Consider the following 17,922-nt stretch of genomic DNA (forward strand, 5'->3'; position numbering starts at 1 on the left):
GCAGCAAAGGAGGAAGTCAGGTGTGACGAAGGCGTGTTTGGTTCAGACACACGCAGGACGTTCACTCAGGAGGAGGTGAAGTCATCAATGTCATGTCAGCTGTGAGTGATTTTAAAAATATAAAACGCCTGGTCATATACGAGAACAGGGATTATTGTTGTGAGAACGAGCAGATCTGTAAAGATCACCGTTGTTTCCCAAAGATGCCGCTGAAGAGACGCAACTTGATTTAGATTTTCTTTCTAACCGAGTCTTTCTGTTTCACCTGAAGGAGATGTTTGTTATTTAAACATTTCCAGCCAAACTCTGATTTATATTCTTTGATACTGAAACTGACAAAAGTATTTTATCCTCACAGTGAGTGTGTGGACGCAGCAGATGAACGCTGCTTAACATGACTGAAGACCTGGTTTAACATGTTTTGGATCTTTCTTCTCCGTCAGGAAAAACTGCAGTGATTTATTAAACAGATGAAGAAATTATTCTGTGAACTATTCTGATAATTGATCCTTTAAGTAAAGTTAAGTAAAAATTTAAAATGTTTGCCGTTTCAGCTTCTTAAAAGTGAAGACTCGCCGTTTTTCTTTTGTCATTTATGATGAAACATGATGAGTTTCTGGGTTTTGAACTACTGGTTGGACAAAAGAAGCAGTTTGAAGATTTCACCCTTTATAGACTGAATGATTCATCCTGTTATCGTGAAATGAGTGAAGATGTATAGAGGCTTTGGTTTCAAGGGGTTCAGTTAGATAAAGATATTCAAACAAAAGAAACCCTGCAGGCGTCCGGCTGTTCGTGAGGAAACAAGCAACATAAATGAGGACGGCTCTGATGCAGGAAGCCTCGTTGACTGGTGACGTTTTGTGGTCACTCAACTTGGATGAAGAATAAACATAATTTCTGATTTAGGGCAACAAAGAAATCTTAACAGGGGCCTGATAGAAACCAGAGTTTCTGGCTGGTAATCTATCAGGATGAGAGTGAGTGAAACCTGCGTGTCTGTTCCCCACCTCTCTTAACAAAAGGGGGCGTCGTCAACACCCTGATTGGCTGAGAGGGGAATGACCCAAGCTACTTCTACTTATTAATCAGTGGTCAGTCTCCTCAACCTGCACACAGGTGATCTGAATCCACTGCAATCAGTGCAGAGGGGTTTAGAAATTCAGCCAAACCCAGAATAAGATATCAAGCCTTCAGGTCTGAGGAGCTGGTTTGTGACTGATAATCAGGTGGCGATCAATAACTGATCCAATGTCTGGATCATGAGGTGTACAACTTCTATCTGATGTAAAGGTCGTCTTAACACAAGCACGATAAACCGCAGTGAATTGTGGGTGCTGGCCTGCGTCCTACCTTCTCCATGATCCTGTCGATCTGGCGGTTCTGGGTGTCGATCTCGTTGCCCATGTCCAGGGCCATGTGGCGCAGGTTACCGATGATGCCGCCCACCTGCTCCAGGTTCTCGTCCATCTCATTTTCTCGGGCATCGTCTGTTACCCTGAAAACAAACACACAAAGGCAGATTAAAAATACTGCGGCGTCTGCAGAAACACACTCACTCCACATATTGTGTCGACCGGGTTCAGTGAAGGTCGTTAAGTCGCTCTCGTCCACATTTCACCTCCGACCCGTCTCTTGTCTCTGAGGCCCGGTGTGTGACCTCACACTGGGCATCTGGACACCAGGAGGATCGGGTGCACAGCAGCTTGTTTTCTGAATCTTTTCAGTTTTAATTAATTCATTTGTTTTACTTCAACACTGCAACACATTCTGGAGTGGAAGTCCAAAAGTCCGATTCACTTCACTTGAGGGAAATCCAGCCTCAACACGTTTCTACCACACAAGTTAAATGTTGGTTAGCTGGACTGAATGTTTACTCAGCAACAACAGTGACTCCATCAGTGTGAGGATATTTAAAAAGGCCATATTCTGCTTTTGTTTTATTAGAGCTGCAGCCCGAAGTCTCAGTCAACGAGACAGAAAACGACAGAAACATTTGTAAAACTTTCCTCAAGCCAAGAAATGGAATTTAAGTCCACGGGCCGGACAGTTGATTTAGAAAATAAGTTTACTTCCTCTCTGAAATGTGGTCTTTCATATTCTGTATGCATTCCTTCATCAGCAGTCATACGATGCAGATATGTTGGGTTTTATTATGTTTCTCCTGCTGACTTTAACACAACCAGAACCGGTGTCGGGCCCTAAACTAAGATCTGGTGACTTGATGACCTTTTCCTTCTTTCTTTAGTTCCTTGTGGATCAACCAGGAAGCTAGAAAACCTTTTTGGTGACGTGTGTCGGGCAAAGCAATTCTCCTGAGACTGAATGGATCCCAACTTTGCATTCAGTATCTAGTTGTATGTGTGAGTAGAGCTGACCGAAGACATTTGGGCGGGGTGTTAGCACCGGATCGAGCCTGTCCACCTCCTGTACTGTGAGGAAGAACACCGATGTGTTGTGACAAAGACATAAGTGGTGCAGAATTAATTAATTTTCTACGCCTCTCCTTGTTTCCACTTTGTAAAGAGTTGTGGGTTTTACGGGAGGGCGGAGCGCTGACTGTCACTTTTCACACTTCTTCTGTTTTGTGCGGATTAAACAAACAAGATCCAACATGGTGATTAGTGATCTTTAGAGAAGCTGGAGTACAGATCGTTTCCAGTCTTTATCCGAAGCATCCGAGTCAGACCGAGCACCACATCTTCCCTTCATCGTTCTCCTGCAGCTTCTTTTACATCCACTTGCATCATCTCCGTCTTCCCTTCCACCAAATCAGTCCATTTTAAACCTTTAACCTCTTACCTGCGGATGAAGCCTCCACTGATGGCCATCTGTTCGCGCTCGTCCACCACACGGGCGGGCTGGCTGGCCACCACGCCGTCCTGGTTGTTCCCCCAGGCCTTGCTGGCGCCGCTCTTCATCCTGGCCGCCGACAGCGAAGAGGAGGGAGGACGAGGAGGGACAATTACTCCAAAAAACTTTGACCGGACGATTCATCATTTACCTCAAACCAGGCTGTGTTCCCACTAGTCAAAATCTACAGAGAGAGCCTCGGACTGGAGGAAGTGCAGCAGCAGATATATCAGTATGTAGTGAGATCAGCTGACACAAAGGTGTTACTTGGTTTCATGCATCCAGCACATAAATATATGGTGGGGACTAGACTAAGTCAAGCAAAGCAGAGCAGGCATGGACTGGACTGGCTGGTCGACTGGGTTTGGTGGGTGCAGGCTCATTCTGTGACACAGTAGTAATGTGTGTGATGTTATATCTTCTGCGTATATAACATACTGCTCAGAATCAGGCACAAGTCACATCTGTGTGTTTGGTGTTATCTAGGCATGCAGTTTTTAGTAGCTTCAACATGTGAGATGACTCAGTGTGTGACAAACCCTTCCCTCTCTTTCTCTTTCCTCTATTTTTTGTTGTTTTTGTCGTTAAACCCTCGTCCTGGCACTTTCTGTGCTGTTGCACTGATGAAACCTCCCCCCACTCCCACAGTTACATGTCCCAGTGTGACAGAGAACAGAGAAGAGACAAGCTTTTTCTGGCAGACACACAACACAGAGCGTACGAGACTGTCACATCGTTAGGAGGGACGACGAGTAACGTGGAGAACAAACTGCCAAACGACAAAAGGAAAACAAAACAAAACAAGAAGGTGGAGATAGTCATCAGAGAATAACCATGGTTAGCTCTACCCCCACCCTCCATCTGTGTTTGTCTGTTTTTTGGGGGTTTTTAATGTCGTCGCTTTCACTTCCAGGGTTCGAAGAGCGAGACAGAGATTCATCTCTACCTGCGTCTGTCTCTGAGAGTCCGCGCTCGACACATACAGCTGTGCTCACATCACGAGCGATCGCAGCTCAGCCGAAGCGCCGCTCTGTAAATGTCGCCTCACTCCGCCTGTCAGACTTCACGCCGTCAGCTTCAGCGTCGGATTTGGCACACAAAGAGTGGAGGAGGAGGCGGAGGAGCTTCATCTTTATCGTCTCTAGTTCCAGTTTTAAGGCACTTTTTGATGAATGCTTTGAACCTCTCAGGCAGCTTTAAGATATTTTATACACATTTGCTTTTCATCCATCCGTTCAACAACATCGGGCTCTGTCTGCTGGTGTCGTAGCGCCGGTCGCTCGGTGCTGTATAACCTTGGAGTGCTGTGTGCATGTGTTCTGGCTGTATCAGCGATGGCTCAGCCTCCTACACGGCTTTTATTAATAGAAATGGACTGAGGCAAGGCTCCGCTCAGCTGCCCGTCCCTGCTGACACACACCAGCGTGGTAAACACACACGCCACCCTCGTCTGACTGAGTCCTTTCCTTTTGTTCATTTTGTTCTCTAACACTTTGATACGTTCCCTTCACCTTCCTCTCCTCTCCTTTTGTCTCAGAGATATAATGCACTTCCCTGATCAGCCTCGCTCGTTCGAATTGAGATGATCTGATTCGATCGCTGCAGATCCTGTGCAAAAAAAAACGAAATCGTTCTATCTAATTTATTCCCCGAGCGGCCTGAGAGTCGAGCCGTACACCAATCAAAATCCACAAACTGTGGCGTGCAGACAGCCTGAATCCAAGCGCACTAAGCACCTAGAAAACCAGGAGTCAGCTAATTCTGATAGACAGCCAGCATGTTGCAGGGATTATAGAAAAAAAAGATATCCTGGCATGTATGATGGAATTAAGTCTCGCTGTCTGAGAAAAATGCGTCTCTTTTGTCTTTCTAGCATCCGTCTACGCACGCGCTCACTTTCAGTCAACTTCCCAGCAGGCTATCATGCCACTATCTGATATGGCTGACCTAAATGTGAGCGAGTTCCCCCGCGGGAGAGGGAGAGGGAGCTTAGCACACAGTAATGTTGAACAGCCAGCGCCACATAAAGGCTAATTTAGCACAGCGCTCTGCAGGAGAGGTGGCGCTGCAGAGCCACTGCAGCAGAGCCAGAGGGGAGAAACAAGGCAGAAGACCAAGTTACCACGCAGGACATGCACAGAGGCACCGTGTACCCGCGTTACACAGGAAACGTGACGACATCCGAGAAAATGTCTCAGTGCGCATGTGGCTTAACCCAGTTTCAGCTCCGCAGATCGCTGCTGTTCTTCTGCTCCACTCTGAATGTGTCACGCTGTCGTTTCTGTCTCTGATGTTCACATGCAGCGTTCCTCTCATCCCTTCATTTTCTCACTATTTTTTTCTTCTTTTCTTTCATGCAAAGACGTCAATTAACATATTGTGTCCTTTTATTTTTTGCACTTATGGATCCGGTCCGGTCTATAATCACCCTGAAATCATCCTGAAAGCAGCTGAGACTATTTTTCTCACTGTTTTACACACTAACGATATCGCTGCGTACAAAATCAAGTTTCGCATTTAATATTATTTTTAAAATGTTTCTTCTCTCGTGATTTTTGTCCCAGAGGTTCTGACATGTCAGAGTATGTTACAGATTCCTGTGACTCTCTGCTGTTTAGTCCCTGTTTCACCCTGTTGTACCACTCACGGTAAATAAAACAGAAAAGAGTTGTTCATCATCACCATCAACATCATCAACATCACCGTCATTGTTAATATCAGCATCATCATGGGTGCATTCATTGCTGTTATGAGTTGCATTGTCATGCATGCATGAGCATTCAGAGGGTCATGCTCGCCAGTCATTCCATGTCATTGGCGTTTTTGTGGTTCATAAATGGCGGTGTGGGAGGGGGGGAGGGCGGGTGCTCAGTGGGGGGAAACAAAGAGATCTCGTTGCCTGCAGAGAGGTGATGATCTACTGGATGTTAGAGCGGTGTGGGTGGTGGTAGAGATCATGCAGATGAGGAGAAGTGTCAGACAGTCCTGGAACCAGGCTGACCGAAGACATTTTGGGACCAAGATCACTGAAATGTCCAGCTCGAGGCGACACACGACATGATCTGAGTGCCAAGATGCTTCGGGAGCCCCAGCCCTGCTCTTTATGTCGGGTCGAAGTGTTTTTATAGATGGGAGAGGGGCCGCAGCTACAATCAGATCATTGTAAAAGTCCCCATTTCAACTTCACTTTGCATTGACACTACAGGAAATATTCCTCTTCTGGGGCGTTAATGTCAAAGGTTGAGCTTGTGCAGTGGTTACACCTGCATGTTAGATGACTCCAGCTGTAAAAGGTGTTTGGAGAAGTGGAAGCGAAGAGATTAGGGCGTCATGAGAAGGGCACTTGGTAGAAGGGTGTTAAGAGGCACTTATTGATGAACGACGGCCTTGGCTGAGTGGAGAAGAGCTTATGTGGAGGACGGGACTTTTTGAGGTTGGCTTTATAGGATTTGAGTCTCGCCAGTCTTATCGACTGTGCAGAAGCAGCAGCAAAGAGATCAGTGTGCTGGGATGGATAAATGGTGGCCTACGTAGGGTCTGTGCTACTTTACCACATAGCGTTAGCTCAGACTTTGTAACTACGGGCGCTTGGCCTTCATGGAGGAATGAGTTCTCGGAGGCCAATCCTGGGGAGGTGGCCCAATCAGAACCCACGGCTGCTGCATGTGTCAGCAGAACGTCCACCAAAGTCGAACTGAGATTAAAATTGTAAAAACCAAAACACCAAAATCTGGACCCGTAAAAAGGTCAGGTCAACGTTAGCCGGAGTGTACGAGCACCTGAGGACTCTGCAGGCTTACAAAGAAGTAGCTCTAACATTAGCAAGCTAGGCTAACTAGCTAACCAAAATGCTAGTTAGCCTAGCTTTCTAGCTACAAACTTAATGGGTCCGTCCTAACGTTGAATGTGGAGAAGGGAAAGATGTCTTGTTGAAAGAGAAAATATATGAATACTGTAATCAATGTATGGAGGTTTTGAAAAATTGGAACATCGTATAAATCAAATTTTTATCAACTCTAATTTCAGTTCAACTTTAATTGGACTGTGTGTGTGTGTGTGTGTGTGTGTGTCCTCCTGTGTCCACCTCGTATGGATGTGAAAAGGGGGCGGAGTCAGAGTTTGTTTTTTATTTATTTGGAGCTGGAGCAGAGCGGACTATTGGCTGTTGGCCACCGTGATGTCACTTCTACCTCGACTGTACTTTGATTTCTCAGATATTTATTATTCTTTAGTTTCTGAATAGCAGGCAGGCAGGCAGGCAAGCAGCACCTACTTGTTACATGGACAGGAGCAAAGACCACAGAATTTCCCTAGATCGTTCAAATTCTTTTCTGCATCCTTCATGTCCTTATTGATTTGGTCCATTCCCTCCTCGATGCGCTCCAGTTGCTCTGATTAAACACAAGTCATTTATCCCCCACAGAACGAAGCACGAGAAGAGAGAGAGAGAGAGAGAGAGAGAGAGAGAGAGGAAGAGGAGGAGGAAGAGGAAGAGGAGAGGAAGAGAGGACAAAGGAGAGAAGACAACAACTTCAGACACTCACTGTGACGAAAGAAAAGTAAAAACAAAAAAGAAAATAAAAAGAGGAAGAACTGGACGCCACCACATATGTAGAGAACCTCTGGGGCACGTGGTCAGTACCTACTTGTTACATGGACATATGAAAAGCCCACAGCATTTCCCTAAATCTTTTAAATTTTTCTCGGCTTCCTTCATGTCTTGGTTGATATGGTTCATGCCATCTTCAACACGATCGAGTTGCTCTGGTCAGGACAAAGGGATGACAGCAGTGGAATGAATTTCATTGACTGATTGACAGAAATATGAGTTATGATGAGCAGTTAATCAGTCGTGTGTGTGTGTGTGTGTGTGTGTGTGTGTGTGTCAGAGTGTTGTATTGAGACTAAGTTTCAGCTGAGTGCTTTGTGATTCGGTGGGATGCAAACAATTATGTGTGCTGTTGGTATAAAAAAAAAGCACATAAAAATCAAAAATTAAATAATGGCAGTGAAACTGGTTCTCATCGTATCAGCTTCAAGTTGAAATTGTTCAACGCTGATGTCAAAGGAACCCCGAGAGTTAAACTGGAGGACTGATGCCACTCTCATGTCTTTATACTAAATATGAAGCTATAGCCTGCTGTCAGTTAGCCTAGCTTAGCATAAAGACTGGAAAGAGTAGGAAACAGCTAGCTTGTCTCCGTCCAAAGCTAACAAAATCCCTCCAGCCACGGTTAGCTTGCAGACGAGGGTGTCACGATAACTTGATACTGGCAACAATTAAATAATGAATATTGATTCTGTGTTAATAATCTAGCGCCTCTTAAATCCCTCCCGTCGTAGCAGGTGACAGGTGACCTTAACGCCGTCGGCCACCCGCGACAAAACAGAACAGAGAAGAAAACGTAGCAGCTGATTAGCCAACGAGCTGCTAACACTGTGTGGCTACATCTGTTGATGAGATGTATCGAAGCACAGCTTGTTGTTGTTACATTTATGTGTTTGTACAGATTAAACAAACAACATATATTGTGTTAATAAGTGAACTATAGAGGTGGGATGATATTATTTTACCTTTGGACGGAGCAAGGCTAGCTGCTCTCCCCACCAGGCTAAACTAAGCTAACATTAGCTTCATGGTAGTTTACCAACATACATTCTCCCAAAGGTCTATCTAATTGTATTTTTCGAAGAACAATGTATGATGAGATCGCTACATCTGTGTTCAGAGCAGACGTTTCAAAGACAGCTGATTAACGAGCTGCCGACGCTGACGGATTTTATTTTTGAGAGAGTTTTTGTGCAGGACACGGAGACAAAGCTGCTCGTCTCTCTTTCCAGACAGGTTAAATAATGTGTCCTCGTTAGCTAATATTGGGACGATATATGAGCGTCTTTATACCTCAGCAGCTACGACTGGTATCACAACACTTACTGGTTATTTGAAGAATGATAAAACATTAATTTGAGCCGCTAATGCGTAAACTTAGTACACTACTTCCTGCTTACTGTCACAATAGAGCGAATAAAACTGTGCTAGCTGTGTCGCTCTGGCTTTTGGACGCGTTCAAGTGCAATTTGGATCCTGGTTTTTATGAGTGTCGGGGCCTTTTCGTCATGCTGATGTGGTGGATGGTGCGTTTGTGAAGTTTCCACAGCACAAAGAAATTTTCCAATCCTGATCGTGATTAAAGAAAAAGTAGTGTGCAGGCAGAGTGTGAGAGGGTGAAAGGGCACAGTTAAATATGGAGCGGACTCGAGAAGCAGTTCATTGACTTGTTTCCGATTTGTAAAATCCCCGGTTCGACATGCGTTGTGTCATTACAGTGAGATATATTACATGTCACCAAAGCAAACCTCCACCCCCTGTAAGAACCACCTCCAGCATCGAGCGCTGGAGGGCTTCAGGCCTGCACGCGGTCAATAACAGAAGGTCAGAGGTCAACTCAGGCTCACAGCCGCCGCCTGCGTGTCCAGGAAGTCAGTGCAATTGGTTTTTGGAGTGTTGATCCTCCACATGGGGTGACGGGATCAGCTGATGGTCGGAGGAGGGGCAGAACAGCACCGGGTACACCACAGCGCCTTCAGACCGTGTTGTTTAATGTGTGCCGTCATTAATAAGCTGCATCTCACCAGGGATTGTACAAAGCAGTGAATGGATTGATAGAGAAGGGGTTGGATATTTTGTCAGTACCAGCTAAATCGATCGTTTGTGTTTTCCACCTCTGGACTGATCTCAGACCTGTTTGGACATTTTTGGCTTCTGAGAGTATTTACAAAGACAATTTTACTGACTTTTGACCAGAACCGGGCCGTATTTGTTTGGGTATTGCTATAAAATGTCAAATCTGTTGGCATCAACCAACATGACTGCTTTTTAATCATTCTAACATCCAAACACAGGTTACTGGGTGGTTCTAGAGGAGATTATGGCACAAACAGAACCTGGAACAGCCCAGAAGTCAACCCACCATTGGGCTGCTGCATGTTTTAACCCGGCAGTGATTCTGGATGATGAGTAAACTATCTCAGTGTTGAGCTGTTGGGTTTTTGGCACTGTGGTGGTTGGCAGTTAATAATCCTTCTGTTATTGTTTTATGGCACGTTTGAGAATCTTTCCTTTCTCTGAGAGCTCATGAAAACAAGAGGAAAAGCTTCTGGCAAATCAAAAGCAGTTAGACAAACCAAAAGAAATTAAAAAAAGAAAACAAATATTAGCCAAAGGAAAGAAAAGGTTAAAGGAAGATGAACAGAAAAATAATCCCCCAAAGTTAAAACTGGCACCAATCAGAGAAAACATGCGTTAAAATCAAAACCCAAATCAGGAAATATTACTCTGAAGAAATCAGGGAAAAAATGAATTAGTCTGGAAAATGCATTTAAAATGAAAACAAGCTTATGAAACAATTCATCCATTCACAAATGTTCTGAAACCATAAATCTAACACAAACATGACTATAACTATACATTAATGCTAACGCCCCTCGTGCTGCTGCTACGTGACTAAATTCATCATTTATTACTTTTTAACAGAATACAGATTAAATCAAGCAGCTGTGTTGGATAGTTTGGTTATTAATACTCGGTCACTCACCTCCCTGCTCGTCCAGCATAACCAAAGTCCTGATGCCGGCATCTTTGCTCTATTCCCCCGAAGACAGCCGGGTCGAACAGACAGACGGGTCGGACGGACAGACGGGTCGGATGGATGGACGGGTGATGGAGGGAAAATAAAATAACACAGAGGTCAGTGACGATGAGCTACCGTCAGCAGTTTCTCCTCACATTCTCCTTTTCATGCAGAGTTTGGGAAAACTGTTCATTTTCTTTTTTACATTGTATAATATCTGAAAACACAACAACTGACGACAGTAAAGCTCGAACAAGGGAGGAGAAGCTACGGCTCGAGCTGAATGCTTTAAAGAGACGAGGAATATTAAAGGAATAGTTCGACATCGTGTCAATAAATATGATGGATGAGAAGATTAGAACCGCTCTCAAGTCTGTGCGCTAAATCTGAAGCTACAGTCAGCAGCAGTTAAATAAAATCAAATGTGTTCCAATATCTGACTTTTAAGGGGAAATATGTAGAAATATAAGTTGAAAATAAATTAAAACTAAAAAACACAATGTGAAGAAACAGCAGTTTTGACATTGTGATGTCTTTGTATTGTGTTGCAGAGATATCTGTTAAAATTAGCATGCTAACCAGCTAGCCCTGGCCAGTCCTGGTCAGAAACCTCTGCAAGCTAGCAGCATGGCTAACTGAGCTAGCTAGCTGCAGCAGTTGGGGGTCGCTCTGCTGGTGTGATTAAGTATGAACTTGATATGTGGCCAGTTCTTACACATCGAACCTTTGACGGTGTTGGACAGAAGTAAGCCGGCTGTTACATCCTGCTTTTAGTCTTTAAGCTTCATATTTAGCACAGAGCTGTGAGAATCCCTGCAGGAAAAACCAGCACCAAAACACAACATATGCTGGTCTTGCTGGTCACCAGCAAGACCAGCATATGTTGTGTTTTGGTGCTGGTTTTTCCTGCAGGGATGTGATCTGCAAGAAAGAAAATGGCTCCCAAACTGTTGAGGAGACGCATCTTAAAATCCGAGCAGAGAACACCTGTTTTCTAACTGTAACTGCCTCGTAAATCGCTCTGAGTCACAAACAGTCTCTCATGAATTCCAGACAGCTGAATTAATTCAAAATCACAAAACGCTGGCATCTTTTTGTTGATGTTTCCTCTCTGGATGAGAATATTTTGCACCCGCAGCGTCAGCATCCAGGCCGGTATTGATTCGACCGTTTACGCCTTCAGCCAGTAAAACGTGGAATCAGCCCTCAGGAGATTAACAATAATAACGCTGACAGAGAAGCAGAGTTCTCATTAAAATGAGGAGCCTGCCATCGGACTTCTGTGCACAAATGACCCAATTAATAACCCAGGATCTTAAACACCCCCTCAGTCTCCGAGCCAGCAGCTGCTCGACCTCTGGACCAGGATTTATTATTGCTTGTAACCTCCAGTGTGAGGAAGGAAATCCTCTTCTACCTCCTCCTAATTTAAAAACTAGATGTCTGCTGATCGTCTGTCGGCCCTGCAGGCTCTCACTTTAATTCCTTCCTGTGGTTTTGACCCGTCTGAACAGCTTCACTGCTGTTGAGTGCAGCAGTGAAGCTGTTGGTCAGCGAGAGGCGGGTCGGCTGCAGGGTTTTGATGCTGCGTGTGAAGAGGAGGAGGACACAGATACTCGCTCACATCCGACGCTCTGCTTCTTAGAAATACAGCAAAGCGACGAGGCACCTGCTGCAGCCTGATAGGCCTAAATAAGATTATGGTGTGTCACAGCGAGCGCACACACACACACACAGTTGAAGGCACATATACAGATTATTCCACACACCCTCCCCCCGCCTCCTCAGCAGTTTGGGAGGAGAGCCACATTGATGTTTCAGAGGCGAGCGGGGAGCAGTGAGGAACCTGTGGTGTATAAATTATTCTGTAAATCACCGAGCCTCCGTCCCAAATGTGTCCCCTGGGGAAACTCGGAGGAATAATCAGCCGTGGTCCCGAACAGGACCGGCGCCGGCTCGATGCGGATCGGTGAAAAGATTCATACATTTTGCCGGATGAGTTTGAAAAATGTGTAAGACTTTCATGTACGTCCAGTGACGGATTAGAGATTATAGTCGGCGCGCTGCCACATAAATGATTTCTGCTCTTGCAAAAACGAAACCTTCTTCTTTGAAATGAGTGATTTTAAGCTACATCACTAAAAATAACATGAGTTGAGCTGCAGTCAGCTGCATTTCCACAGAATGTGTGCTGCGTATCTGCAATAAGAAACCAACATGAATGTAGGAAATAAGATTCCTTCAACATTAAATCCAAACGTTGGTTTAATGATTGTTTCCTCTCCAGCCCATCGTCTCAGTGGCTGATTACATTACAACACATTTCTGAAGCTCTGATTGGATATCAGAACTCCTGAGTGAAGTCATTAAACAGTCATGTAAACATCTAAACCTCAGGAACAATTCTAATCTGTTCCACTTCTTTGTATTCTCTCAGTCGACTCTGCAGCTCCATGTCTGGTTTTCAGCCCTCCTCCATCTTCCTGACAGTCTATTAAACCGCAGGATGGAGCAGCAAACTTTTCCTTTTCTCCTCCACCTCCGCCTGCCTCGCCTGCAGTCTCTCTCCGCCGGCGGTACAGCGGTGGGGCGGAGCTGCGCGGCGACATATGTGGAGCGATTATAAATATGACCTTGAGATCTGCAGCGAGAGCCCGTCAGACGCCACCGCCCACAGCTTTCTAACGCTTCTTCTTCTCTCTGTACGAGCAAATACACAGTCTGTTCATCTGTGTGTGTGTGTGTGTGTGTGTGCGTGTGTGTGTGTGTGTGTGTGTGTGTGTGTGTGTGTGTGTGTGTGTGTATCCCCCCCCTCCTCTCTGACGCCATGCCAACACTCGGCCGACTGTCCTCCCTGACGAGAACAATGGATTCAAGCACTGAGAACAGAATCTAAATCTTGAACTTGGATTCAGTCGTCTTCAAATCTCTGCGAAAAAGAAAAAGTTCAGCACTTCTTTCTGAGAGTCAGATAACAAGACTGACACCACCATCGTTCAACAACGAGCCGGAGCCTGGAGACACTTAGCTTAGCTTAGCTTGGTTGGTAATTACTGATCTTTACAAGCTGCTGCTAGTTGGATTACTGGTTTAACTTCCCTCCAGCTTCCAGCTTCCATGTTAAGTTAACAGACACGAGACTGGATTCTGTTTTATAATCTTTCTCTCTGCAGGAATGTTAACTACACACATTTCCTACAATATTAAAACCCTCCCCTCAGTGTGAACACGACGTCCGTCTCTCCTGAACTTTATCAGACTTTATCAGAGAGGATCGTCCGTCTGCTGAATGTTTGTGGTGAGTGTTGTGCTTCACCGTGTCGTCAGCGGTCCTGAACCTCACACGGTTCTTACATATTTACTTCATCCACAGAAAACAAGGAGCCTCTCTCTGCGGTTCCCTCGGTACCGTCTGGTTCCGACTGTCTTCATGTGTGTTGCTAAGTGACGAGCTGGGCTTCGCTCTCGGCTGCTGGAGGGTTTGAACAGCGTGCCGTTGTTTGTCGTGAAGTGAGAATAATGAGGACGTTGTGTACAAACTCCCTCAGATTCACAACTAACGCACAACGACAGAATCATTATTAAGCTTTCTATCTCAGCGAAGGATTCATAATGTCAAGTGTGCACAGATGTTATTAGGAAGTAAATACAGGAAATACATTAAATGGCACCTTGCTTTTTCTCTAAGACAGTAAATAATGTTTTCTGATGGAACATTTATCCGCCTGCATGAAGAAGATCTTTTCCCAAAGTGTGTCTGCGACTCGACAGACTACATTTACTTCTCATCCGTGCTGCGCCGTATTTTATCTCCGACTTTGTGCATGAGTTCAACTTTTCACATATTTTTCTCACCTCTTCCACCAGCTGCAGCATACGACGAGTGCTCTCCAGTGACTGTGGAGGAAGAAAGACACGAGTTAGTTTCTGTTTGAGATGACACGACACATCAGAGGGAGAAACATACAAGTCTGACATCAAATGTATAAAATAAGTCTCAAGTCTTCCAGGAGTTTACACAACAATAACAGCAGCATGTGTCTGTGGTGTGTGTGGTGTGTGGTGTGTGGTGTGTGTGGTGTGTTGTGTGTTGATCGAGCGGAGTGTAAGCGAGCGCGTGTCACAACAAACTGGAGTCAATTTGAACAATCAGCGGGACACAACAGGGATCAATGTCGACGGTAATCGACTTGAACTCCACATGAACGCACGCCGACAGACCGTCCGCTCTCTGAGTGTCGATGTGAACGACCTTATGACGGGAACCGTGACTGAATCCTGAGATGTCTGTGTTTGAGATCCACCAGAGGTTTCCTCCAGATTACAGTCGCTCCCCCAATAAAACTAACCACACTGTTGTAATAAACTCGTGCTCTGATTCTCTCCTCTAGCTCCTCGTTCCCCCGGACCGTCGGGTGTCAGTCATCAGCCTGTGTGCTGACAGATATGTAGCTGCACGTTCAAACTGCCTCCCTAAGAGGCGCCTGGCTTCAGAGCCACTCGGCGGGGACGGCGCTCTGTGATATCTCATCCTTCTTACAATGACACAGCTTCGCCTCGCTGTGCTCGCTGAGAACGCCGCTGATCCCCCCGGAGCGCTGCAGGCTCTGCAGGAGGGGGGTTGGGTAAGAAATCGAATGGGGGAGCATCCTCAGTTTGAGCTGCCATTTCTCATGTAGCCAGTCTTCTTTCTCCCCCTTTTTCCCCCATTTTTAATTATTTCATCTTTTCTTTTTTCACCGGACGTCTATCGACCCCCAAAACAGCACTTCAGATATATGTGACGCTTCTGCTCGCGCTCTCTGATCCGCCGTCCTCTCCGTGAAGCTGAGAGCTCGTGTAAGTCGCTGCCACAGAGGCTGGAACTGTTATTCCAACGCCGCCATTTTGTGCATGCCCTATGTTCACGCATGTGTGTGTGTGTGTGTGTGTGTGTGTGTCTTTGTGTGTTTAATATTCTGCTCAGCTGTGCCAGTGTGAGTCATATGTGAAGCTGGAGGGGTGAGGGGCTTATCTGCTCCGGGCCGGGCTGAGACCTTCTCTCTCACTCTGACAACACACACACACACACACACACACACACACACACACACACACACACACACACACACACACACACATTCACACAATTAGTTTTGTAGATCCTCGCTCATGTCTGTGCTCATGTGTTTCTCGACACACACGCTCTGGATGTTAACATGCAGTGTTATGTAAAGTCAGCTGCAGGTATACTCTCCCATCACCTGCACACACACACACACACACACACACACACACACACACACACACACACACGCCCGAGGCAGACACTAACATGCTGCTCTGCATTCAAACACTGTGAGGTTATGAAACGTTCTCGTCTGTTTGATCCAATACTGAATATTTATCCTGCAAATTCTCAGTGTTTGTCCTTCACGTTAAAGAGTTTCAGGATGTCATTTCTGTGCGTCTTCTGTCTCTGTGAGGATGTCAGTATGCATGAACACGTGTGTGTGTGTGTGCGTGCGTGTCGTCCTCACCTCATCGGCCAGCTGGTCGGCGCGCTGCTGCATGTCTGACAGCTCATTGCGCATGTCCGCGTCATCTGCCATGGCTGCTGGATGTGGGGGGTGGAGAGGGTCTCCAACAGGGAAGAGAAGATCCTAGTGGGATTTCGGGGAGGGCTGCAAGAGAAGAGGAAACACAAGACAACAGATGAAGGATGCTGCAGAACAAACGGCGGATACGTTGGATGATTTGATGATCGAAATAGTCGACAAAATGAATAAGAAGTAAGACGCAGTTATTCTGGAAATCAAAGCCGTAACCTGACAGCATCAAACATCCACGTTCTCCTCTCTGAAGCAATCTGACCAATGAGAACACGTAAACAGTCGCTGCCACTGAATGGAGGATGAGAACAGACGATGTTTGCAGAAGAGTGTCCCTGAAAACTTTAATTACCAAAGTCAAATAGATTATGCACGTTTATAGAAACGCATGCTTACTTTTGCAGATCGTCTCGTGACTTATTGAAGACAAGTTAGCGGTAACGTGTCCTGTAAATCATGTTTATCTATCAGTTAGTTAATACATTCATCATCACGCATGTGCCACGTCAAGATGCCCTTGAGCAAGGTGATGCCCTCCTCCTCCTCCCTGCCCGCCGGCTTCAAGTCGCTCTGGATAACATCAGCAGCTAAAAGCCCGAGGTGCTACATGCTAAATATACTCCACAGGACCGAGGAGACAGCACGGCACGCAACACATTTCCAATTTGAAACTGTATAAAATAAATACAGATAAAAGCGATAATGTAGCCGCCTCTGTCTCGACAGCTTCTGTTTGCCGGCTGAATAATTGAGGATTAAGAAGCCGCAGTGTTTGTTTGCTGGGGAGCGAATGAGGAGGGAAGCAGGGAGCTGATGTTTGCAGAGGAATGCCAGTCTCAGACAGAGTTGACTGGGATTTTGGAGGATTAGCCACAGACAGACATAAACAGCCTGTTAGCCCTGTTAGCCCTGTTAGCTGCGATCCCAAACGGTCGGCCGTCTCCACGCGTTAGATTCCTCCGAAGCTGATTCTACAGATGGTCACGAAACAACCTGTGATGTGTGCGATGAGTTTATGGTTTTTAACGAATGTGGCTGCAAGACTTTTCTCACAAATTAGCATTTAAATAGTTTAAACCAATAAGAATCCAATATAATCCATCTCCACAGTTGTGTGGCTGCGTGATGATCCTGCTGCAGGGACGACAGCGACGATGAATCATCAGCTGCGGGGCTGAAATATTTAATAAACATCCTCAGGGAAACAAAAAGGCTTCGTGTGAACAGAAGAAGATTTGTGTAGTGATGTTTTTGATTTTAACACGAAGAGAATCCGCACAAAGCTGCAGCTCCACGAAGGATTTAGAATCGTTTATCTCTGCTCTTGAAGAGTCGCGGTTAGAGCCTGACACTGGATCTTTCGGGCCAACACTGATACCAATATCAGGGAGTAAAAACATTTTGATATTCATTTATTGGCCACTATTTAGACTTCAAATTTGTGCATACTGGACGACATATCCGACATCACCGATACATCTGTGATAGACCAGGAACAGCTGATCGATACATCAGTCGGGCTCTCATCGTCACGACAGTTTTACTCAGATATTCTGAGTTAGTGCAGAGTTAAATCAAGAGGTGTAAATCTCAGGTTTCATCACGATACGACATCATATCGATTCTTTGGAAACGATACGATATTTTCCGATATCACAAAGTCTGTCACGATACGATTTTCGATTGGATTGGATACAGGAGACTGAGATCAATATGAGATGACATCATTTGTCCATTTAAGACAACCAGTTACATTTATATCAACTCACAAAAAGCAACTAAAATATGGTTTGACAAAGGAACTGGGACACAGAATTTCAAAATAAGGGCGCATCTTAACGATGGCG

General features: G+C 45.4%; 1 protein-coding gene across 2 annotated transcripts in view; it reads right to left on the minus strand.

Moving 5' to 3' along the window:
• The window catches only part of snap25a (synaptosome associated protein 25a), a 33,749-nt gene that overhangs the window by 1,741 nt on the left and 14,086 nt on the right, over positions 1-17,922 (minus strand). Inside the window, exons 2-7 of one of the 2 annotated variants that reach the window (XM_030404702.1) lie at positions 16,004-16,147; positions 14,340-14,381; positions 10,449-10,497; positions 7,127-7,244; positions 2,803-2,922; positions 1,354-1,498 (exon numbers count right to left, since the gene is read on the minus strand). In XM_030404702.1, coding sequence (XP_030260562.1) covers positions 1,354-1,498; positions 2,803-2,922; positions 7,127-7,244; positions 10,449-10,497; positions 14,340-14,381; positions 16,004-16,075 — 546 coding nt within the window. In that variant the 5' untranslated portion in view covers positions 16,076-16,147. Of the gene's footprint in view, positions 1-1,353; positions 1,499-2,802; positions 2,923-7,126; positions 7,245-7,499; positions 7,618-10,448; positions 10,498-14,339; positions 14,382-16,003; positions 16,148-17,922 lie in introns of both variants that reach the window. The other variant, XM_030404703.1, reaches the window with a different exon arrangement.

This window comes from Sparus aurata, chromosome 22, assembly GCF_900880675.1.
Source record: "Sparus aurata chromosome 22, fSpaAur1.1, whole genome shotgun sequence".
NCBI lineage: Eukaryota > Metazoa > Chordata > Actinopteri > Spariformes > Sparidae > Sparus > Sparus aurata.